Source organism: Chroicocephalus ridibundus, chromosome 9, assembly GCF_963924245.1.
Source record: "Chroicocephalus ridibundus chromosome 9, bChrRid1.1, whole genome shotgun sequence".
NCBI classification, from domain to species: Eukaryota; Metazoa; Chordata; class Aves; order Charadriiformes; family Laridae; genus Chroicocephalus; species Chroicocephalus ridibundus.
Genome location: NC_086292.1, coordinates 33,321,620 through 33,347,092, shown reverse-complemented (window position 1 = coordinate 33,347,092; position 25,473 = coordinate 33,321,620). Strand labels below are relative to the sequence as shown.

Here is a 25,473-nt window from a genome sequence, read left to right as displayed (position 1 = left end):
CTTTCACTGTACTTACATGTTCCTAGCAAAGGAAAGTAAAGAGTCACAGGAGGCATGACAGGTCATTTTATTTAAAACTAGGTAGCTCACAAATAGAAATACTTTCATGTCAGCAGTTGTAACAAAAATGGGCCTTAAATGAATTGTAGAATGTGGTTTTTTTTACTTCCCCCCTCCTTGTCAGCTAGCACAGACAGTGTCAAGGAAATGCATCACTTGAAGAAACATAATGTGGAACTAGTAAGCTTTCTGTCATTAATTCCAAATCTTGCTATTCATTGCAGATAGGAACACAGTTTGGCAAATCTGTTTGTCCTAACTGTAATGTACAAAATCAAATGTAGTCTTAGACAAAAATATGTTGTCATACAGATAAGTTTTATTACATCTTTTGTTATAGTGTAGTCAGTGGTTTGGTTTTGATTATGTAAGTTACATAAAGTGTACCGTACCTTTGTTATTCTCCTCAAATGCCACTCCTGTCAGTGTGCAGCAGTGTATGTATTGGTGTGTTACTTCTTTTGAGAAGTTTAATTACGGGTAATATAATGATAACAATTGTTCTATTTCGTATTTCCTGTGTCTCCTTGGAAATGTTTTCTTTGCTGGCATGTTCAAGTGAAGCTATCTATATTTGCATACTTTAAAAGTAAGTCTGAAAGGACCCGATTCAACTCCTGCTTTATGTCTTCAGTTGGAGTTAAATCAGCTCTATATTGCCTAGTTTCATGGTGAAATTATGTCCTTTTTGAGGTATAGCAAAACAATATAGTGGATCCCCACTAGTACATGCTGTAAGCGTTGCATTTCATAACATTTGTAACTTGACATCATGTTGCTGCAATGCAATGCTGTGTGAAGATTTAGTTGACTGAAAATGTTAAGGAAAAATAAGGTAATTTTAATTTTAGGGAGATGTAAACATTGAGCATTTGAAAGCATGTCTCTGGGATATTCTTATTAATAGGCAACATGATATAATGTATTCACGTTTCCTTTGAGAACTTTAATAGCGTTAGGCATTATCTGTATGGATAGAATTTATGCTTATGAATAAAATACTATTTTCTGATGCATTGAGAGAAATGCTTAAGGATACTTTGTCATGTTATTTTTTTTCTTACTTGTGCATAGTCTGTATCAAATAATGCGTTAGGAAACTCTGAAGAGAAGAGTATGTTGCTGTTACTAAAATCAAAGCAATATTAGTGTATATTTCCAACACGTAAAACAAAAGTGTGTTCCAGTGCTACGTCACTTGAAATCTCCAAAATACCTAAAGAAAATGTATAAATCAAGTCAGTTGATAATCAGAGGATGCTTTTTCATCTCTTTTTATTTACTTATTTTTAAAAACTTAAAACATTCTGTTTAACCGGTCAGATTCATAAACTCTTTGATGTGTTAATACATATTGTAAGTGGAAGCAAAGACATAATTTAATAAAAAAGGGTTAAAATGCTCATCTTTTTGTTGATGGAGATAATCCACCTGAATCCTACTGAAAGAAAATGAAAAAGTAACAGCAATGTTTTATTTCTTTATAGAGCATCTGTCACTCCAGTTCTCTCCTGCTTCCTCCCCCCCGCTAAAATGTCAGTCCTATTCTGTGATGCACGAAAGCAGGGCTACAAATGAAAACAAAAAAAAGGTGGACAGCGATGTCTCATGATGGGTTAAGAATTGTTACAAACTAGCTGAGAATAAAATGGACAACTGGACAAACAGAAGGAAGCCGTGCCACAAGCTTGCAGTGGGAAGTAGTGGAGCCAGAAACTTGATGGTGTTTAATGTGGAGCTTGATCATTTTACGATGAGGTTTACTTGGGGCAGTAGAGTGGTGGACTCGGTGATGGAGGAAGTTGCTGGAGTCCCAAACTGCTGATTCAGAGCCTTTCCTGTGTTTGTGCAGCGTTGTAATCTAATACGTAGGAACCTAAATGAGATGAGTAGGATGTTTTTAATCATCTTGCTGGGGGGGACGGACAGTATTTGGATACTAAACCCATCATCCTAATGCTGCTAGTACAGGTAGAGTGCAGCAGGGACTAACGTTTGCTAAGGTGCTCAAGAAAAACTAACTACTGACCTGGGAGCACCTTAAAACAGTAAATTGACATAAATATTTACTGAAATCCCAGTATGTGCAACCAGGATGCTTTTACAATAGGGAAATGCCAAATCACATTTTTAAGGGGAAGTACACAAGCAGACCATAATTTTTTGTCATGCTGAATATTATGTTTGTCTGCTGCAAGGAGAAGGAGCAGGCAAACAAAACAAAGGAACTCCTGGCAACTCTAATAATTCTTCTCACTAATATTCCCTTCTGTTTCTTTCTTTCGTTTGTCTCTACTTTGCAAAGCTTCCTCTGCTTGGGCTTACTCCCCCTGTGCTCCCCTTGGTGCAAGGGAGTGCAGAGTCATGAAGTAAGACAAAGAGCTCGGTTAGTGATAGATTTTCATTGTGAAGAACGTTATGGAAATGGCTGGGGCTATTCCATATTTACATTTCCTGCATCTTTTAAGAATGGTTGGTAGTTGTCTGAGGCAATCTAGGTTACAGGAAAGAATGCAGTTGCAATGCGCTACAGAATTTGAGTTTTGACAGGATCCAATTCCCCTGTTCAGTGCTATTGTTGAAAGAATGTGTGGTACAGAAGCCTGGATGTTAAATGACAGCTGGTTCTTGTAAGGTATTGCACAGGCACATTTGTTTTCAAGCACAGGAGTGAATTTATTTGAAATCAGTGAGGAGTAACCAGCATGTCTGGAATTAAGCACCAATCTAAAAGCTTTGTTGACTTGGAGACTTTGTATTCAGGCTGGCGCTTGGATGTAGAAGTCCAGGCTTATAATGAAGGATGCCTGTTTTATCATTAGGACCATCCCTAGGGAGAAAAGTGCCAAAGTGCCATTGTTTGTTTATGCTCTAAGTAGAGTCATATTTAGAATAATCAAATAATGGGAAATGTCAGTTCAGTATAGGAGAAAGCAAGCATCACAGATGGAACCTCTTGGGTGTCTCTACAGAACTATGTGGAAAAATACAGATAACCAGAATGGATGTTTTCAATTTTTGATTACTGGTTCCTGTTAAAATTTGTTTGAAATGGGGATAATAATTTCAGTTTAGCCCATTGTAAAGATTTATTCATTTTGCAAATTTATTAATACTACTTTTTTTTTTTTTTTCTGATGAAAGCAGGGTACTGTGCTTGGAACTGAAGGTATTTGCAGAGGTGCACAAGAATTTACCATAGCAGCTGACTGCTCATTGTTTCAAATTTGCCTTTTTTTTTTCCAAACAAATATTAACATTGAGCAATTATAACTGCTAGGTCTCCCAGTCTGATCGGTGGAAGTATGTTCCAGCTCTTCCACCCTTGTGTTTGAGCCAGAAGGCAGACTAATCACATTCAGCTGAGTCCAGCTGATGTCCTTGCTTTCTCTACTGTTGAGGAAGTCTATCTTCTAGTGGGAGGACATGTAATTAGGGAAATTCTATACATCTCTCAACTGACATCTGTGTAACTACTAGGGGTAGAAGTTTCTCAGAAGTTTGGCTTGCATGGTGTGAAACCATTTATGATAATAATTTGCTAGAAGTGCCTAACTGCTTTTTTATCAGATAGGCAGACAACTTGCAGTGTATGGAAAGTGTAATAATTATGTCACCATTATAAGTCTTGTTGAGGCTCTATAGTTGTCAAAAATTTGTCCTTTCTGCATAAATTCTAGCATTAATACTACACTAAGAAAACAAAAATATGTGTCATCTCAAGAGTTGTTTTTTAAATATTCTGATGTTGTCTCTTATAAAACTGTTCAGAACTAATCACTAAACAAGAAGAGACTTTTTTAAGTTCTTTAAAGATATTCTGATCTGTCTAGAAAATAACATGACATTAATTTAGTCATTTCAGACTAAATTTAACTATGTGTTAGGTAGCAAAAAACATGCTAGGTACTACTGAAGGTTGTTATGAACAGTAATTGTGTGTAAGTAGAATATAAATACAGTTTTTATTAATAAAAACTGTTACATTTTATACATTCCATCTAATTATGCTATGATGTTTATTAAGTCATTAGCCCTTGATGTGATGCTGCACCTTGAAGTCACTGTTGCATAGTATTTTGTTAGGCTAGCACGTTTGTCAGTGGAATACAGATGCTGAAAGTTTAAGTTAGTTTTTGCTGATTTTTACAAACTAGAAAAATAATTTAGAGTCACGGTTATGTAATGTGATATATGATCAAGAACCACTCAAGGTCAATGAAACTGTTATAAGAATAGTGGATAATAAATAAGGGCCTCAGGCTCCAGGTAGGGTTTATGAAATGGTTCAATTTTCCTTCGCTAAAATTTCCAAAAGTTAATGAAGTGGGGTGCCTTAATTAAGGATTCCCATGATGAGCTCCATTAGAAAGGTGTTATGTTTTCGGAATATTGAACACATTCTTTGAAGGAAACAGCACATTTCAGACAAGGCATCTGGAATTGTTCGCTCCCTTCAAAGATCTTGATGCTGTATTCTACTTTTTAAAGCTCTAGACTGCCTTGAACATACCATACTTAGGCTTTGGTTCAGGAGTACTTGCCTTGAAGTAGTTGATGAGCTGCAGACATTTTAAAAAGGCTCTTACAAATCTTTCTGCTTTAACCTTTGTTAATTCCTCTGTACCCCTCATATGTGTACTACAGCCAATGACTTGGCAATCCACTTACTAATTTTCTGTAATTAAGCAGTACAAATAAAAGATGAAAGGAGATAATCAGAGGTAGCAAATTTAATGAATAATTAATTTTTTTAAACTTAAAGTTCAGATGCTATAGAAACATGGAATATTGCATTATAGTTTCAGTATTTGTTTAAAAAGAATAAACTCTTTTTCTCCGATTACAATGAACAGTTTGAGAGCACAAAGCAAGATTCAAAAGTGAGAAGGATTTTAAGAAGCTGTTTTTCAGACTTTTGAATAATTTAGTTTCAAGTCAAAGACAAACACTTTGGGCCTTGTCTCCTGAATTCGCACTCGGTGAAGCTGACACTCGTGTTTATCTTGTGACTTTATAGTCTTAACTTTTAAGCTGTATTCCTTGTGGAAATTTCTAGTACTTGAAAGAATTCCTGTTGCAGTACTGCACGAGTGTTACTGGCAGTGGATGCTCGAGAGTTTCATTGCTGCAGCCAGCATTCTGAGAAGATGGGGTGAAATAAATCCTGGTCTGTCTCAGGTCTGTGATTGCTTCTCTTTGCTAAAACAGTATCAGAGGCACTGAGGCAGCTGATATTTCATTTCATTGCACTTGTCCCAAAGTTTCCTTATCAACTGTAGAGTCAAACCCCCATAATTCTGTAAATACGGATATCTTGCCTCACATCCTTCTTTTGGTGCACAATAAAGTGCAAAGCTTCCAGGTTCCCAGTAATGATATTGACTGGATTTTTCTTTGGTTGGTTAAATAATACTTTACTTTCCTGTAAAGACACCTAGAAGTTAATGATTTTATAAAGCATTGAAGAGAATCTTTCATTGGTGATATTTCTTCCCATAAAATTATATTTTAAAAGTTAAATGTGATTTTAAAAACATTTTTCTGAATCTCGGAAGCTAACCAAGTAATAGCCTAAGTTATTCTGCAGCAGAATGAAATAATGGATGGATTCCAGAGGCAGCAAGTTCATTTTTTTCAAGTGTCTTTAAGGAGTGGAGCTCCCAAGTGCAAGGGCCTTCAAAACATATCATTAGTTTAGTTCTTTGTTAAAACTATGTAGCTTTGATTAGCTCTTTATTTTTACTTGGTTTTCTTTCACATAAGGTTTTTCTTATTTTATTTTTGATAAAGGCTTCTCAGTGTCAGAAAGCATTAAAAGACATGCAACTTAAAGAAATGCACGTTTATAGGTAAGACTGTAGAATAAGTGGTTTGAAATATAGTTCAAAATTAAGAAAAGCCCAGTGCAGCTTACAGCTGTTTTTAAAAAAAAAAAAAAAAAAAAAAATCTATTAAGTACCAACCACTTAATTTGCTGGAGTTTCACGTGAAGATTTGTTGACCCAAGTGATAAGTAGTGAAATAGGCAGCCCTCAAAGATTTTTCTGGAGGGAGAATAAATACAAACCTCTAACTGTACTGAGACAATGGACCTCTCTGTGGACTTGGAGTATGTACGGTTGCGTACATTTGGATTAACTTCATCAGAGCTGTTTGGAGAGCTTGATAACAGAAGATAAATTTGTACAATAGAAATGTACTATCACCCTAAATGTAGATGATCTTTAAGGTCCCTTCCAACCTGATCCATTCTGTGATTCTGATTCTGTGAGACTGAGGAATTGTCTGTCTTTGGAAATTTGTGATGGTGATCCTTTAAGACATTTTAGCAGGGAATCTGTGGCATTTTTGCGGTTTCAGTTCTCTGAACACGCATCTTACTGTAGTAGCCAGGCGTGTTTCTCAGAATTTAGTCCATGTACAATTATACCAAAAAACCTGGTGCAGTTTCAGCAGGAAGTTTGTAATGTAACTAAAATGTCTGAATATTATAGTTATGTTTTCAGTTAGAAATTTTTATTTATCGTTGCAGTTAAAAGTTGGGAGTGAATTAACCCAAAGGGAAAAAACCATCTGAAATGGATAACTGTATTATCAAACTGCTTACATGCGTAAAAACCAAAAAACTCGGGCACCTGAAAACAAAATATTGATTTTGTAATCACAGTAATTCAACCAAAAAAAATGAAGAGCTTTATCTTTGTAAATTGAATAAGAGATTTAAAAAGATCTATTCTCATTTTCAAGTTTGGTTATTGCAACTTTTTCTTCTCGCTAGCTTCCTTTGAACACGCATTTGCACCTTTTATCCTGGCCATGAAGCTGTGTAGACCCAGGAGTCTCACAAATCAAACACGTGTGCTCAGCCTGTGGTTATTGTATTTTGTACTTTGAATTTTGTATTTCAAGTGTTAACGTGGCCCACTCTATGCAATGTCCTTTTTTTGGTGATGCATATGTACAAGGCATCTCTACCTTCCTTTCTTTTTTGTAGAAACATTTATGTACATACCAAAGCTGTTTATTCTAAGTAAAAACATGTACTTAAATATTTTTTGTGAGAGGAATCTCAACAGTTACAAAGAAAAACATTGAATTGCTGTCTAAAGTCTCGGGAAATGCAAAAAAGATACATATTACTTCTCATTTAAGCTAGTTTTTGAAGTCTCTTATGGCTGCAGTTGAGAAATTATATGAAACAAGTATAAATCTGCACACTAAGAATTTTACAGTTTTAGGTGATTCTTGGTGAGCGTATTTGCTGGAGCGCGGTTTTCGTTTTTCCACTGTGGTGTCAGTCGGACTAGAGACTGTTTTGCATTTAGCATATTGACCTCACAAACCTTAATACATTTGGTTAATTGTTAACCCCAGTCATTTCTACTTGTTAGCAACTTCCAGCAGAAGTTGAAATATGGATTGCTTACTCAAAATGTTTTAGTTATAGACTCCCCTTAGGACTATGTGTAGACTGCAATGTGATGAAAGACCTTTTAAAGTGTAGTTCCTTAATATATTACCCCTATAACTTTTAACAGATCCTATTCACTTCATTATTTTTCATCATTTTTCATTGCTAGAATAGCTGAAGTACCATTAGCGCTCAAACTGGAAAAGGTCAAAAGCCAAATACTGCCAGGCTCCTACTGATTTAACTGACAGTCATCAACATGTATCACAGGACCCAGCTTTTCACTCAATTAATAGAGAAAAATACTCCTTTTAATTTTTTAGAAGTTAAATATATTTTTCTGTAATCTTTTTTTTTTTTTTTCCTGGTACTTCTCACTTTTATACAAAAATGATGACTACGATATGTTTTTGAATAAATCCGCAAGCAAGTGGTGGACTTGATGGGAGCTAGATTTCCGTGTACTTTTGTGGTCTTATTTTGGCACTTACTGATTCGAAACTAAAGCTTGGAATGGCATTCCTTCTTTGTGTGGCATGACAATGTTTTTTCCTTTGTAGTTTTTTTTTTTTACTTAAGCAAATGTATTCAATAAAAACATATATTCTTTGTCTAATATGTGGCTCTCTTTATTTGGCAGGGTAACTCCATCTTCTGAAAATCCCAATGGTGCTACCTGTAGTGTAAGTCAGGGAAAGCCCTCTTTAAGAAGAATAAAAGGGAGAATACACAGAAGCAAAAGTCTTGATAGCATTGATTTCTGTGAATTCACTGTAAGTACCATCTCTTTTACATTTATCCTATATGAAGTTACAAGAATCTTGCTAATAAAGCGGTTGTCCCTCTTGCATTGTCAGAATTACAAAAGGTATTGTACTTAATGATGTTGTAATTGCAGTTCTGCACTGCCAAATGTTAAGAACAGTGATATTGCTTGTATAATTAGTGATTCATAACTATGTTTTTGTTCTTCAGCAACCATTAGATATAAATTTTGATGTCAGATTTTAATGTTGTCGCCTGTGTAAGATGAAGACATTAACTGGAAACTGAGTAAATATGGAAAATTAAATATGTTTTCAAGTTTTCTGTTTTTTATATTCAGATTTTGGAAGTTGTGTTTAAACTAAAATAGATTGTTTTTTTACAAAATCCACAAAATTATTTTAGTTGTATATGGCTATAGTACAGTACTAGAAAGTGAAATAAATGTTCCTGAAAGATGTGTGTGCTTGTAGCACTTCAAGGGCTAGTATCACAGATGATATCTTACTCCGGTTAAGCAGTACTGGTATATACTTATGTTCTCCTCTTTGGTTAGGGTGTAGATATTTTTGTCTTACAGTTTTGGAAAATTCAATGTGATCACGTTTTCAAAGAATTTGTGTGAGTGATGCTTTTAGTTTTCTATGCAGCTTTTAATTCAGGAGGAATTGTTTACATTCAAATAACGGAAGAAAAGAAATTGTTAATATGAAAGAGTATGGGGCATGGAGGTAGATTTCCTGCTATTTATACTGTTTACAAAACATTAGCATTAATCCTAAACACAATATCTTTTCAAAAATTCTTTAATGAAAAACCATGAAAAGCTACACCTGTCAACTAACTGGGGGGAAACTGGCCAAAACAAATCATGTTTGATTTGTTAATAAATGAATACCATATAGTTTTGAAATACTAAAATAGTATGTTATTTTAGTAACATCAAAGAATATGTTAAATTATAAACCTGTTATTAAATATGAGGATGAAAGAGGTAGATAGGAAATATGTGCTGTCTTTAAAATGTACAAATGAATGGTGACGTGGAGATACTGCCTGGCACTACATGGTACTGTAAACAATATAACTAAAACGCTCAGATGCAATTTGGGGCAACATCTTTATGTAAAGCAAAACAATGGTTTGACTATGTTGCATCATTCGGTGTGATGTTTTTTGCAGATGATGGCAGTGGCATAATTGATATTTTTTTCTTCAGGACTGTTTTGTTTGTAGTTATGAAGTCTTGTGGTGCTGTCTTTAGGAGAAAGAGCTTGGTGTTTGGTGTTTAGGGAAGTAATGAAATTGGTAGCAAGGATTTGAGGTTCAGCGTGTAGTATGGTGTCCAGATGCCTGCAGCAGCCAGGTCCCATCATGGGGAACCACGCGAGCAGTCCGAGACGGTGCTCAGCTCTTCCATCAGTAACTCACACTGCCCAGTTCAAAGCTGGACTTGGAGTGTCCGTGCAAACTGGTGCCGCAGCAGTGATATCGGTGTCATCATTACCTTACTGAAGGTTAAAAATTCCCTTAGGGAACAAGATTACTGAAACAATAATTTTAGCTTGTGCTATATGGGTCTTCATCTGTGTGGTCCTATTAAGGAGTTTTATCTAAATCTATCTCTACTCTTGGGGCCTTCAAAGAAAAAGAGATTATAGCCAACGGTAAAAAGACTATCTTGCGTACTGTAGAACCTTTGCAAAGAGATTTGAGGCAGATAATAATGGGGCATGTCTGAATTTGTAGCATACAAATGTGTTAGAGTATGTACAGGCATAAATTCATACATTAATAGCTAAGTGTTGATAATTAGGATCAGGAAAGGAAGCTCACTTTTTATTCTGAGGTCTCATCTTAAAGGATGATACAAGTTTAAATAGCTAAGCGCAAAAATCTGTTATAATACAGACTTTCTTGCTTCTACATAATTTGTAATCACACTGAAATATTTCTTGCTATTGTATAATGGTATGTGTACTGTTTTAAAATTGTGATTAAAAATACATCTAAAGAAATAATTGAGGAAAGGAAATTAGCATACCTAAATCTTTCCAGAGTGCTCCCCGAATTGAATGTTTTTCAAGTTAAGCATCTTTTTTCTAGTAAGAAAGCTCAGGCGCTGGCAGGTAGAATAAAACTGAAAACAAAAGATTTAGCAGAAATGAGAAATTCTACACAATGAGGGGAAAGATCTTTTTAAAACTTTCTCTTTACAACGGTTTTATGCTGTGGTATATCCATTTTAGGCACAACAAAGATGAAAAGTTTCATATTTAAATACGTGGATAACTGATGTGCTGACAGACTCCAAGTAATTTGAGCATCCACTGGACTGTTGGTTTTCTTCATCATGTAATGAGATTGAGATCCATTAATAATTCTGAATGTTACTGATTTCACCTTAAACTAAGTAATGCTTATGTGCATTGCCAATGTAAACATTTTGTTCCCTGTCAGTAAGCAAATTCTTACTGAGGACAAATCTGACCAGCAGAAAGACGTAAAGAATAAGTTGTGCTTTCTTTTCTCCAAGTGTGAAGAAATGTGTCCCCAGTGGGAAAGTTCTGGATTTCCATGCCATTTGCACATACAAAAAAAAAATCAATACACAAAAATACTGTATTTACTACTGCACTGTGACTTCAGCTATGGCAGGGGATAAGTTGCGGGAACCAGGTTAAGCTGGGAAGCGTATTAAAACCCAGGCCTGTTCTTCGCGAGGGAGGGGATGAAGCGAGGAGCCTATTGCACGTGGAAAACTTCAGCAGAGGCCAAAGAGTGACCTGGAGGGATTACCACCGCTGCCTTCAGGGGGTTGTCTGAGACGAGGTGATGCTGCCAAATTTCTTGTGTACCACAGTTAATAAAATCTGAAGTTTGTGATATTAACGGCTTTTAGTTACGCCTGTGGCTCTTGATATGGATGATATACCTAAGAATGTTAGAGAGGTCTTTGTCTAAGAAACCCTCATTATTGGGTGGTTTGCTGCTGCAGTGGCTTAGTGCGAGGGCTGTCCAAGCGCAGAGCTCCTGGTTGATGCAGTGCATGGGCTGGTGTTACCACCCCGCAGCTGACTCACACTGTGGTATCTTTAGCATCCTTTTAGGAGGTTCAAACTCTCCGTGATTACAAGTGGTGGGAGGCTGCAGGATTCCTGACAAAATCTGGGTTTTATTTCTTACTAATACCTCCGCTGCTTAAGTGGGTGATACTGGGGCTTGTAATAGTGATGCCTCTCGTTACCATTCTGCTAAGACAGCAGGCGAGAAGATAAAGCAGTGAAAGAATGTTAAGCCGCAGGGTGATAGTACAGCAGCTGCCTTAAAACATGCATCCGTCTTCAACTTCTTGCATCCTTTTCCTTTTCTTTATCCTCTCCATGTATTAGTGCTACCACTTAGTCAGATTAGGACCTTTCCCACAAACTAAATAAAGCCTCCTTTATTGCCCTTTAGTTCTTTAAGGAGTATCATCATGCTATGCTTCCCCAGATATTAGCCCCAGCTTTAGTGGTATGTACTAAAAAAAAAAAAAAATTATATATTTTTTTGAATATTGGTAAATGGTTATCTGCAACCCAGAAATGTTGCCGAACTCCTACTCCACATTGCAAAAAAACTTGGGAGAAAAGAGAAAGAATATGATTATCAGCTGTTGGAGAAAGATGTGGAATACATACTACCTTGTAGAATTGAGTTTGTCATACTAATGTTCATTAAATCCATATTTTAATGTTTATTACACTGAAACGAACTCTGGCTTTGCACAAGCTACCCTGCATAGCAGTAGCACTTCTGAGTCCAATTCATCGACAGGGATTTTGTTGTACGAGGCATTGTGCAAACACAAAGTGTTTGCTCTCAAGGATCTTGCAATCTATTTATATCAATAGGTAAGATGTGACTAACCTTTGATTCTCTAGCTGCATATGGCTCTCAAGCTGTTCAAGCACTGCACCAGTGCTAGGGCTTCTGAAGGTCACGGTGGGATTCAGGTGCATTTGGGACTGTCCTACGTGATAGAGCACTGGGGCTGCTGGGGAGTCGTCGTCCTCATTGGTGTATAAACTGTCTTGGGAGTCTGTATGACAGCCCCAAGGAGTGTGAATGGATCTTGTGGTTGCTGACTGTATGACAGATTTTGTATGTGGCTCATGGCATTGCACTGACCACCCCTACAATGCGTAGATACAGAGAAATTCTTTCCCTAGAAGACCGTGCTGATGTTTTGTGCCTGTCTTATGAACTGTAATGGAGAAAAAATGCCTAAGAGATCTTCTTTTTCATTTTTAGTCTTGTAATTCTTTGGTTGGACTTGAGAAATTACTAAAATCAGCATCTTGAAAACATTACGTCTTCATTCTTTAAATGTATTGCTTTCCTGCTAAAATCAGCCCTTGTGGACGAAGGAGGTCTCCTTGGAAGTCGGAGCACTGCAGTTATTTACAGTGTGAACGAGTCCAGCTCTGCATATTTTGTGGAGGCAGGTGGTGCTAGCCTGCTCTCAGTAAAGATGCACACAGCAAGTTCTCCGTTAACCTACAGCCATAGTGAAACAGATAATCTCCAGCATTACTTCCACTTGCATCAGAGTGCGATGCCAAGGAATCATTTTGCACAATGTTATAAATGTTACAGAAATGCTGAGTCTCTTTTTTCCTTTTTTTTTTTTCCCCCTCACTTTTCCATTCTTTTCTAGTCTTAAGCTTTTTCAGATGCATTGTTTTTTCTCTTCTTTCGGCCGTGTACTGCCCATGAAGTGAATTTGGCCGGATCGCTGCTTTGGAGGGCAGTGGATGTCAGCGTGCAAAGTGGTAAGGTAACACAGTAGGGTCGGAGGCTACCCAAAAGAGGAGAAAAGGGAGACAACTAAGTACAAAGGGCTGTCTGAATAAAGCACTGTGGAATGTAGGGCAAAATGGAAGAGGCAACCAAAGAAGAGATCATCAGAAAGTGAGAATTAGCTAACGCGCGATTGCCTTGTTTTAGGTAGGGGATGCACGTGTTCGCCTATAACATTAATTTTTAGTTCACTGTTGTAAGTATCATGCCATCGAAGGGGTATGATAGCTCGTATGCTTTCTTGCAGAGGAGATGTAGAAACTGCGTTTCTCTCTGCGCCTGCCTGCTCTCATTAGCAGGACGGAGTGATTGACCTGGCGCGCTCTGTGTGGGGACGTGTGTGTGCCCGGCGTGACGCTTGGTGTGCGAGGAGCTGCACGGCACCAGCTGTGGGTTGGCCTCCCTACCTTATTTCGCTGTGGCTGTTGTTACTAGGAATTTCACCTGCTTTGTGATGTGTAATGAAGTTTCGAGGCTGTTCAGAGGCTTTAGTGATTAACTTTAGTGGATGTTTGTGGCCACATCCTTATCTCACTTCCCCAGTCTTGCTGGTAGAGTTTTAAACCTACCATACGGCAGGCTGAGGAATCTATTCGTTGTTTGAAATGTCTTTACCAGTAGGTTGGGTAGCTGTTGCTGTGATTAGCCCCACTCCCCCCAGTGAAAAAATCAAGTGATCAAAACAGGATACTGTACTATGCTGCTTAACTAGTTCCTAGAGCACATTGCTGAGCCAGGCAGTCTATAGTCTGTACTGAAGAGCATGGGTTAATTGCAGTTTCTATTTTATTTAATCTAACCCAAACTCGACTTCCCTTTGAATCATCTTATAAATGGCTTCTGAGGTGGTAGATGTTATTCTGTAGTTTGATTTTTTTTATTTTATTTTATTTTTAAGTAAAATTGTCCTAGTCTTATGCTTCCGTTTGTCTTGATTTTTCCTGCTGAGTAATTTAATTTGAATATGTATCTGTAAAACCAGTAAAATGATAAATGAATAATAACACAAATTATATGTATTGGAGTAATTTCTTAGGATGGAGAGATAAGAACAATGACATTCTTTAAAAAGTCCTGCAGGTATTTTGATCGTCTCTCTAGACGTGGAAGGAAGAATTCATTAGCACAGCTGGAGTCTTGTGGATGCCCTTAATTTGTTACTGTTCAGAGATGTGTGGTGGTTATGCAGCTGTTTCCGAGAATTAAATCTGCTGTAGTAGCTTAGACTTGCTTCACGATATTGTTGTTGTACAGTGACTCATTTATCATAACAATAATTTTATTTATTAATGGATATGTGAACACAGCACTGACCTTATACAGTAGAGCCAGTTTTGGCCAGTTTGTTTTACCTAAGAGAGTTTAAATGATAAAAAAAAAAAATAATTAGTTTTATTTAACCAATTAACACGTTTTACAGTTAATGAAATTAAAGTACTTTATTTATCTTTTGTATTCTATTTGTTGAGTACCTAGAAAACAATGCAGAAAAAATCCGTATTAATGGTTTTAATGAGTATATTTTCAGCATTGTTTATTATGTCATCTTGCTTTTTATTTAAAAACAAATCCAAAGTTTTATGTAAGAACTGTTCTAAATGTCGAGGCAAATTATTAAGTGTCAAGCATAATACTAGGTGAAGGTTATGCAGCCTTAAGAGTAACCTAAGGATGTTCACCATAAACGAACAAGTAATTTAATTTGCTAAATTCTGAATTGTGATTGACCTTGATTTGCGTTTCTGAATTGATTCAGACTGTGATTGACTTATGTTTCTGAATAAATTCAGCACTCCAGTTTAAATCTACCAAGGATCTTAACTCCGTAATAGTCATTATACTAGCGACTGGGTTTACATTTAATTAGAAATATATTTTTGAGTGAGTACGTTTTTTAGGTTATTTTTATTTCTTCTCAGAATGGCATTATGAATTGGGGCAGATGGAGCTGTACTGAAATACTCTTTGGCATTTAGTGGAGTAATACCTGGTTGATTACTTCAGTGCCATCGTACTTGGCGTGTGATTGTGACTTGTCAGGTCTCTCATTTCTTAAGAAAATGTTGAAAGATATGTAGGCCATTGTGTGGTTTGTCTTTAAATTATGTAATATCGTGTCCCTTTTGTGTGGTTGTATAGGATGCTAGGGTTATATACAGTCTCAATATTACAGTGCATGTGCAGTTGCCTTCCAGTCATCTGAAGCCCCAAGCTTCAGGGTGAAGGTCCAATTGTTTGTCCTTCAGCTGGCCCAGGGATCCAGCAGGGCAGAGGAGGAATTGAGAATGACCGCTGTCTCTCTTCTTGTGGTACCTCTGGGAGCTCCCTTGAGTGTCTAAATTTCTGAACCAGACTCTGTATGCATCCACATGATGATCAACATTGTATTAAAGTAATTTGATGGGATGACTCAGGGAAAAGAAAAACATTCATATAAGTATAAGCTTCTTTAGGTAAATACTAATCTATTTTTTAAATTTTTATTTTAAATCAAGATTTATCGTTATAGATTAGATACCTTAACATTTTGTTAGGCATTAAATATTTATGTAATAAATAATTGTTTCTGTCTGAAACATTTTTATGTAAGTGAATCTAAACTGGTTTTGAGTCTGAGTACATTTACCTTCCATGCCAGAAATTCTTGCCTGATTTATTTCTAGAGTAGAAGTTAAGATTATATTGCTCAATCTATTTTCCTGTTATTGATAGATCTTATTTGTTTGACCTTTCTCCACTGTTGTGCTCGAAGAGAGGCAGACTGGTTATATATGAGGAAGCAAAAACTGCAAGAATTTCTGTTGCAGGCTCTCAGCCTTGTGCTTAAAAATAGCAAATAACAGGAGCGTCAGCGTGAATGGCTTTTCAAATATAGCACTAGAATGTATATGGTGAGAATTCTAGTAGCATATCTGTTTTAATATTTCTATTAGGTGGTTGGTTTGGGGGGAGGGGGGGTTGGGTTTTTTTGTCTTTTGCAAAATTTTTAGCCTTTCCATAACTATTTCCCCTTGGAAACTAGAATTTGTGAATGATTAATTCTAAAGGTCTTTAAAATTTGTGTTTTATTATTAAACAAAATGTGCTGGTTTTGTTTGCAAAAGATGCGTGGGGTTTTCTGTCATGAAATACATGTGTAAACGTGGGCACCACCGGCAAGTCTGCGAAGATATAATAATTTCATGGAAATAATAATGATCCTATAATGCAAGCGCAGTCAGCCTCAGCCTGCAGTCTTTGGTTGGGCAGAAATTTTTCTTGCTACTTTTTCCATTGGAAAAATGGAAATGTTTCCTCTGACCTTCAGGCACTTACCTTCTGCTGCTGTCTCAGAAACAGGATGCCTTGTTCCGTGCCCAGCAATACTGCAGGAACCCTTCTGGTTGAGGATGACACTATTAGTATTCCCCACACACTTACTTGTTTGTGCACCGAAATGAACAGAAGAATGTTTTCTTTCTGAAATACGGGAATTGATCTACATGAAAAATCAGATTATCTTCATAACTTATGTGCGAAGACAATCACCACAGTTAAAATTAAGGTCTTCAGGCTTTCAAGAGTTTTTAAGCAATGAGCCTGTCACTAAGTGGGATTCTCTTAAGGTGCCCATCTGTTGGTATTCTCGCCAAGCAGCGTGCCGGTCAGACAGGCCAGCTTGCTATGGAGGTACTTTGGCATTTTCCAGAGGAACAGGTAGAGATTTATTTGTAAATGATGCGGACAGAATGTCTGCAAATGTTGCAGTCATACTCAGTTTTGTTTTGACGCACTTAGTCTTAGGAGAAGCTGAGGGGCAAGCTGGGCAAGATCTTGAAATACATTTGGCCTCATTAGAAGGTCTTCAAAATTATTTTTTTCTTAAATTACGATAGAAGAAATATTAATTAAAGTATTCCGTAATCATGACTTAGGTACTCCAATTGCCACCAGAACGCTCCCAAAGTGAGTGTTTCCCAGCACTGGGATGTATTTCTTTCTTTACAATTTGAAGAAGGTCTTTTTAGTTACACAGAGATGATAAGACAGTGTGAGTTCCCAAACAGCTGCAGAATACGTCTTTTTGAACTCAACCGTGCTCAAGGTTATCTGCCACTATCCAGATGCCGTTGCGCATATCTGTCTATATAAATTATATAAAAATATACATGTATTTTATCTATATATACACACACATGCATGCACATTGCATTTAATATACAAAATTTTACTAGTTAAGGTCACTTTTTGTCAGCATGTTCTCTACATAAATTTCAGAGTTTTGTTGACAAAAGTCTTCCTGTCAAATGCCAGTCTCTCTTCCCGTCTCTGCCAGTAGCAAGCATCTCCAAGAGCAGGGCCTGACCCTAAACAACCAGTCCTTCAACAACAGTTGTAAAATGTCATTGCCACCCTGCCAAGGTCTGCTTTAACCAACCTTTTTTCTTTGCTCTCTAGAAGTCCTGGTGGGTGTCTCAGCTTTGTGTTGTTTATCGCTCAAGTTAAATATTGCTTTTTTTTTTTTTTAAACATTCTTCACCATTCCGAATAATTCTCCATCTAGCCCTTTCCCCATCTTTGTTATCCGAACGGCTGAGGAGTGTGGCCAGGCAGGCAACAAGAGGAATTTGCCTTTAGCAGATGGTTTATTTTAGGAGGATGAACCAATACTAATGTAGAAGAATTGACAGGATACTCTCAGCAATCAAAAAAGGTTTTGAAATATGGGCTGTAGCATAAGGTTTTGCTGCAGTCACTGGAAAAATATTAAAAAGAAAGAAAATGTTGCTAAAATAATGGAAATAGAATTCTACGCATTGAAAGTTGAAAGTGAAGTGCATTCCACCCAACACCTAAGCCTTCAACCTAAATGCAGAATAAAATAAAAAAGATTGATTGTAAGCACCTTGGAATTCAGACAGCATGAATTTGCAAAAATGTGGTAGCAAACTTCTAGGAGAATGTTGGTGTTTTTTAGTCCATAGAAATTTTTTATTTTTGAAGTCTGGGGCTGTGAATGGAAAACAAATTGTTCATAAGCTGTGCTTAGACTGACAAAAGGGTTAGAATGCATTAATGGGAGAGGGCAGTTAGCGTGGGCTGGCTCGTAGTTCCTGCAGCAGCAAAGACACTTTTAGTTTGCAGAGATTCTGGTTTCTTTTGGCACAGATGTCCTCTTTGTCCTCTGGCACAGTTTTCCTTGATTTTTCAAAGAAATATTGGATGTTTGTTGCCCGTCTATATCTAAGAAGAGCAGCTTGCTTCTCCCACTGGTATAATATGCCGTTGCTTATTGCTCTGCAGTATTCCGTGAGGGAGCATGCAGGACTGGATAACCTCTAAAGAGCAGCTGCCTTTGGATATTTGGCACTGTTATTAGCAATATACTATTGGGATCACAGGCTCCTGTAATAAATTTAGCAATCTTGGCTGCTCTATCGTTATACTTATCTAGCACCCCTCAGAGCTAGAGAATTTGAAAAGTACATATCCTATTCTCACTGTGGTGAATGCCACTGCACGAATAGGAAGCAAATAATAAGTGTTTGTATTTTTATGAAGATTTGACATTTAACTTTCAATATCTACGGATTTCCTCCAGCTGTATACTGTGCTGTCTTTCATTGCCCTTGAGGACAGCCCAGGGGAAGGGGGCTGAAAGGTTGCTAATGACAAAGAAGGGGAAAAATCAGTGAGGAAAATATAAGTTCTTGGAGTTGCCCAAATGTTCAGAAACCAGAGTGTGCTTTCTGAACCTGCTCTGAAGGTAAGTTAGGAATAGGCAATACTCAAGTCTGAGCGATAACCTTCTCAGTGAGGTTTCCTGCTGTTCTTCAGGTAAAGGGAAAATAATAGTCATGTAGTCTAGTGTAACATGGAGATCACACAGCATAACCTAACTACAAATACAGTTAATTTTCTCCCCCTTTTAGGAAGCCAGTGTATCTTATTCTTTGACCTGACTGATGAAAGTACAAAAAGATGATTGTGAATTCACATACATCAACATTGGATGCTGCCTGAAGTGCCCAGGCAGCACTTCAGCTGCACTTTATTAGGCGTATTTTTTACATGTGGACAGTAAAAACTTTCACTACTTTGTGAAATTGTGATTCATTTATTCTAACGAGATAGATAGCTGTTCATTCCCAAATGAACAGCTGCATGAAAGCTTTTCACAATTTATAACTTGATATACAGTCTGTATTCTTAAACATGTGATGCCTGTGAAATTTGGCTGACCAAATTAACCAAGTTCAACTTGATTATCTGCCAGCGTTTGCATAACCAGAGAAATACACGGCTTTTCCTTTCTCTACGTAGAAGGTGTAGGGGTGGCCTAAATCAGACTCTTTCATATTGTACCACCTTACTAAAAGATGGATGCAGTGTTTCCTCTGCGCTCACTGGCAACGGTTTGGGGAGTATAACAATATAGCTTTGGATACCTTGATGTTTACTACCGAATCAAGAACTCTCAAAGCAGCAGCGATCCAGGAATGCAAGCACCCAGAGCTGACCTGCCTTCGTTTCTCCACTTCGTGGCAATTCTTCTCTATGTTCATAGGCAAACTAGAATGAGTTCAGACACGTGCCCAGAAATGTGATGCATTAATCCAAAAGTTTTGCAGCTGGCACTTTGTAATCTCATATTTGCATTATTAATCTCCTCTGAAGTGTCTGTTTCATGCGTTCAGATCTGCTGCAGTGCATTCTGTGAGGGAATCTTGGGGCTTTAAGATGGGTGCACAAAGAAACACAATTTTGGATGGAAAACAGACAATTTTTTAGAACGAGTGCAAAACCAGGAAGATAACAGATGAGTCAGGAGGATTTGTTGGACTTGATCCCAAACACCTAAAATTCCCTGACAGGAGCTTCATTTTTTTTCTTCTACCACTGCAAACTTTTCTATTTAAGATAGTGCTTAGAATGGTGCCTTCGCTCTGTGGAGTGCTTACAAAAGTGGTAACGCACAATGTGCAGTTATACATCTTCTACTGATGCATGCTGTCTTGTGGAGATATACCGGTATGCGCAGCAATTGCAAGCCTGAGTTACCAGTGAAGCATTACAGGTAGCTCCCTGCCAGCAGAAGTCTTATAAACTTTCTGATTCTGCTGATAATCTGTGATATTTCCATATGGAGATTGTGTTCTTTTCAGGCCATACCTTTAAAAAGGATCTTTGATAAGTTGATGGGACTAAGACACTACACAGGTTTGGGACGAGGCATTGGGTATCTTTGACTAGACCATACTTCATGACTTCCAAAAAGACCAGCTGAAGATCTGCAGTTATATTTTGTCCCTTAAGGATTTTCCTTACTCGGGGGTTGCAGTGGCTTTTACATTAGCGTTCACGCAGCTTGTCTTCTGTTTCCTGTTTTCATCTTCGGCTTTTGTGGTTCTTATTATTTATATTACAGTAGTCCTTAGACCAGCCTACTAGCATCAGAGTCCCGCTGTACCAGGTGTTCTACAAACAAAGATGATGATTCAGTTCTCTAAGCATCAAATATGTTAAAATGTGTTAAAAAACCACTAGTGCAGATATATAAATTAAAATTAATAAAGTACATTATTATTGCCATAGTGATAGTTTGGGTTCCCCTAATTTTATCTGAAGCAAAGCACTGCATGTAACTCTTTTATGTGTTTGCTCTTCTACCTCTTCACTTTCATGCAAACATCCTAAAATATTAAATATTCAGCAAATTGAGCTGGATTTGTCCTGAAATCGCTTTTTGGGAGTGCCTGTAGTTACTCTGGTATTAAAAGATGGGCACCCATACTGCCTCTTCTGTGTCTGCTCTAATTAAAAGTGGAAGTAGGTGCTCAGTATCCTGTCAGTGGGGAAAATCCCAAGTATAAGACCAGAATGAGGAGAATAAATGTGGGATTGAACAAAACAAACATGCTGTAGGGGAACACATGGGAGGAAACTCAGCCAGTGCATTTTCACCCAAAGGATGTAGTCTGGAATGTGTATTCAAAGGCTGTATGTTCCTAGAAATATCATCAAGGAAACACCTTGAGTGAAATGAAGTACGTTTGAGAGGAAGAGAGCAGAGAGTAATAGCTCTTTTAAAAAATATTTGCTTTTTGAAAAAAAAAAAAAGAAAAAAATCCTGAGAATATTAGTTGTCATCATTTTGTTTATGGTTCATAATATGACAGTTGTCCTCACTTTGTTTATGGCTTATAATTAGGGGAGAGAGCATTCTATTTTAAGATCATTGCGGGAATCCTGAGTCTCAGACAAGCACTGTGTTCGCTTGTAATGGTGCAGAGAAAGCAAACAAATTTCAGCAAAACATCTGAGAATAGAAGTGGCCGCCTCTTTAACGACAAGATGACCAAGAGAAGAATGAGACCCATTAATTGTTTTTATGCTCCCTAACTCATGAATGAGCCTGATCCCGGTGGTGCTTTAGGATGAGACCTAACTAAAGGTGGTAATTGCGTCTAAACGTTACCTGTGGAGATGCTCAAGCTTAATAAGAGTTGTCATTTTAGCAACTGTTGTTATTAGGTAGACTTTTGCACTGGGAGGGGGGGTGTCACGGGATTCATTCTTGTACCAGAAAGGTTTCTGGGGCCTTTTTGATTGAAGAGGTGCTAAGCAACACAGAGAAAAATCCCAGCTGGTGGGCAGTAATTACCTTGCTGCTTACCAGTAGAAGCCTGAAGTAGTACAGAAATTCCAGAGCCTACAGTCTAGTCAGGATTTCTCTGTGTGTGCCACCATTCCTGCAGATGTATTAGATTATTTCTAATTGTACTGAGAAGGAAGAACAATCTTTGCCTTATAGCATATGTGAAAATGATAAAAATGAATGCAGGGATGTATACCTAATTGAAGGGGCTTTTAACCAAACGGAATGGAATCTAAAAACTAACAAAACCTTCCCTTTTGTTCACACAATGCGTTTTCGTAGTCATTTTGGAAAAACACCAGTAGGGTGCATAGTTGGGCTGCACAGTGGTATGGTGTTGCCATTTACCGTAGTTTCAGTCCAACCGATTTGATGTATGTCGTGAGGGGTTTTTTAAGTTGTTCTTCCTGGGGAAGATTTTCATTGATCCCCTCCCCCGTAACTGTGGAAAAAGCTTTACAACTTGGTTACAGTATATACCAAAAACTCAGATGAGAAAGGACAAAAAAATTGTCAGACCTGAAAAAACGTGAAAGAAACCCAAGCCCCCAAACCCTATGCCTTTTTAAGTCACTTATGACTCACAGTTTTGACGGACTTAATTTGGCAGCACTTGTGGTATATTTTGGGTATATTTGTGGAAGCCCACAATAGTGGGGTTTGTCATCCTTTGTATTCAATAATTCAACACAGATTTTAGTCTTTTAAATCATTGGTGTTCTTTTGAGATCTTTTCAGGAGTGAGAGTTAGCTTTGAATTACTTGAAAAGTATTATTAAATAGATTATGTAAAGAACGTGTGATCGCCTTTGGAGGTTTTCTATCCTTTAATCAGGGGCAGAACGCCTGGGAGCGGGGCCAGAAGCAAGGAGTTGGCAGGGACTGTGCATCCTATAGAAGAGGGAAGGGAATTTGGAGTGGAAACCTGAGCACAGACAAGGGAATGGAGGAGAACAAGCCAAAAGCAGGGTGTGCAGCTCTGAGGAGAAGGGGCAGAAGCAGTGGGAAGTCGGGCGTGCTGACAGCAGCCACTTGACCAAACCAGGCTGTACCGTCTCTTCCACAGCTGGAGCCAACCTGCCTGCGGTCTCCAAGTTGCAGTCCCCTGCCCTTGTCCTGTCCTTGGGGACAGCACTCTGCGGAGCGCTCTCCCCACATCGTCATCTTCCTTCTGCCCCCTCGACGGCCCGTCCCTTGGGACAGGGTGGTGGGCACGCAGCCCTGCGCGGCTGTCGCCCTCGCAGAGCCTGTCACAAGCCCCTGACAGACCCTCCGGGCCCTTTGCCTGACCTAAGGGGGCTGGAAGAAATTGAGGGTTTCAGCCTTGTTTTTGAGTGGAGGAGTGGAGAAGGCCTAGGGGCCTTCCAGTACCTGAGGGGGGCCCACAGGAAAGCTGGGGAGGGGCTGTTTGCAAGGACATGTAGTGACAGGACGAGGGGCAGTGGTTTTAAACTAGAGCAGGGTGGGTTTAGATTAGACATTAGGAAGAAGTTCTTTACACTGAGGGTGGTGAGACACTGGCCCAGGTTGCCCAGGGAGGTGGTGGAGGCCCCATCCCTGGAGACATTCAAGGCCAGGCTGGATGAGGCTCTGAGCAGCCTGATCTAGTTGAAGGTGTCCCTGCTCACTGCAGGAGGGTTGGCCTAGATGGCCTTTACAGGTCTTTTACAACCCAACGCATTCTATGATTCTATCTAATCTAGCTGCTAGGACGAGTCAGCAGAAATAACTAAATATGTGCGAGATTTTAAGTGTTTGGTATGAGGGTGAATGAGCTGCAAAGCTTGTCAGGGTGCGAGCACCTGAACACTGGTAAAACGTGTTTTTATTAAATTAGAGTAAGTTACAGAAATTAAAGGTTTGACAAGGATTTTAGAGAAATTATTCTGACGCTCTGACTGATAGACAACCATCTAAGCCTACTTTCTACTCTTTGATTAAACTAATTAAAATGCATTTGAATATAAGGTAAATTAATCTTTAAAGAAGATATTAAAGTGTTATACACTAAAATTGTCTTGTGTCGAAGATGCTTTATGAAATCAGATTATGTCAAATAAAAAACTCCTAACAGTCATTTTTCAGAATATCAGAGCTCAGATAGTATAGATAGCTCAAGATCTAAAAAGTAGTGTTGAAAGGATATTAAAGAGAAGGTATTATTTAACTCCTGTAGAGCACTTCTAAGAGTTGTGTAGGTTTTCTCCAAAAATGCGGCACTGAAATTTTGTTTGGCTGTTGGCAGAGCAGTACCAGAAGTAATATAGCTGCAGTCATTTCAAGTGCAGAACATGATCTGTCCTGGGCCAGTCTCTTGATACGAAGGTAAAGACTTTAAATACAATGCACAATTTTCTTCTTTTTGAAACATTTTTTTAATTTACTCTGTAAATATGCTAGACTAATTTTCAGTAAGCAATTACTTCATGACCCATAGGAACAGTTTCTGCCACTTGCTCACTCACACTTTGCCTAGCTATGTTTTTCAGTTTATACAATTAATCAAATGAACTTACAAAGCAAGTAAATAATATTATGTTGAAATTAATCCTGCTTGACTTCGCTTTTTGACCTTTTTTGGGTGTCTGAGTATTTTTTCTTCAAAAGACACGTAAGAAAATCCTGTAACTGCTTTTGAAGAGCTATCGCAATCTTACTGTCCTGCTGAGAACCACCAATATCCCGGTCCGTGAGGGACCACATCAAGTAGGTTACAGAGCATCTCCCATCCGTTGTTGCTTTCACAACCGCCCACTGAAGGCAGTTGAGAGATACCTGGTGATACTAGAGTAGTGGTCCATAGTGATTTATACACTAGACTATCCTTTCTTGTGTCTTTTTCCTTCCTTTATTTTTTTTTAACCATTCCACATTTTCAGACCAATCTTGTTGCACTTCTAGTGACAAGAGAAACTTCAGAACGTTTGACAATTCCCTCACTGTGAGGCTTTGACAACTGGAATTAAGCATCTAAATTAAGCTAGCCATCTTTTTCACATTTGTGTATAGGCTAAATCTAATTGTGATGTAAATGATATTGCTGTGTCAGTTGGAATGCAAGGAAGAAATGAACTTCTAAGCAGGAAAAGCAGCTAGAAGAATTGATGAGGCAAACTGTACCTTATCTGATATCACTTTGCAGACTTATCTGCCTGTGTAAGACAGGTTAACATTAAATAAGGTATGCAGACCTCACAAATACAGCTTAATGCTGAATCCTATAAAAATTTTTTTTAAGAGAATGCTTTTACCACAAGTGAATGCCTATGTGTATGATAGGAAATATATTGTATCACAAATAATCTCCTCAGTAGGATCTGAGAAATGAATAGAATTTGTTAGCATATGGTCAAGCGTTTTGATAAAAAAGTAGGAATATTTCCATGGGGAAGCCTACTGGAATTTTCTTAGTAAGGAGCACTTTTCTTCTCTCATAGTGCTGCATTTTCTCCCATTCTCCAAATATTATCTTGTGCTAATTAGCCTCCTACCTGCTTTTTCCCAATGCCAATTCTCACTGTCTCACACCACGTTCAGTGCTTGAATCCCCTTCCTTCTGTCTTGTGCTGGCTGGAATCCATCTCTCTGCATGCTAAATATGTTAATTAATTTTCTCATACACTGGACTGATATATAAACTTGTTTTATCTAATCACACATATTGGTTGTAGTTTCTTACAGAATACATGTACCTTCATATATGTTCTGTAGTAACATGGGAAAATTAACTTGAGGCCGTATCTCCAAATAT

At 37.9% G+C, this 25,473-nt stretch overlaps 1 protein-coding gene across 10 annotated transcripts in view; it reads left to right on the top strand.

Annotated features, from left to right (window-relative positions):
• The window catches only part of TJP1 (tight junction protein 1), a 164,221-nt gene that overhangs the window by 1,694 nt on the left and 137,054 nt on the right, over window positions 1-25,473 (top strand). For all 10 annotated transcript variants that reach the window (XM_063346816.1, XM_063346815.1, XM_063346813.1 and 7 more), the window contains one exon: window positions 8,115-8,247. In XM_063346816.1, coding sequence (XP_063202886.1) covers window positions 8,115-8,247 — 133 coding nt within the window. The remainder of the gene's footprint in view (window positions 1-8,114; window positions 8,248-25,473) is intronic.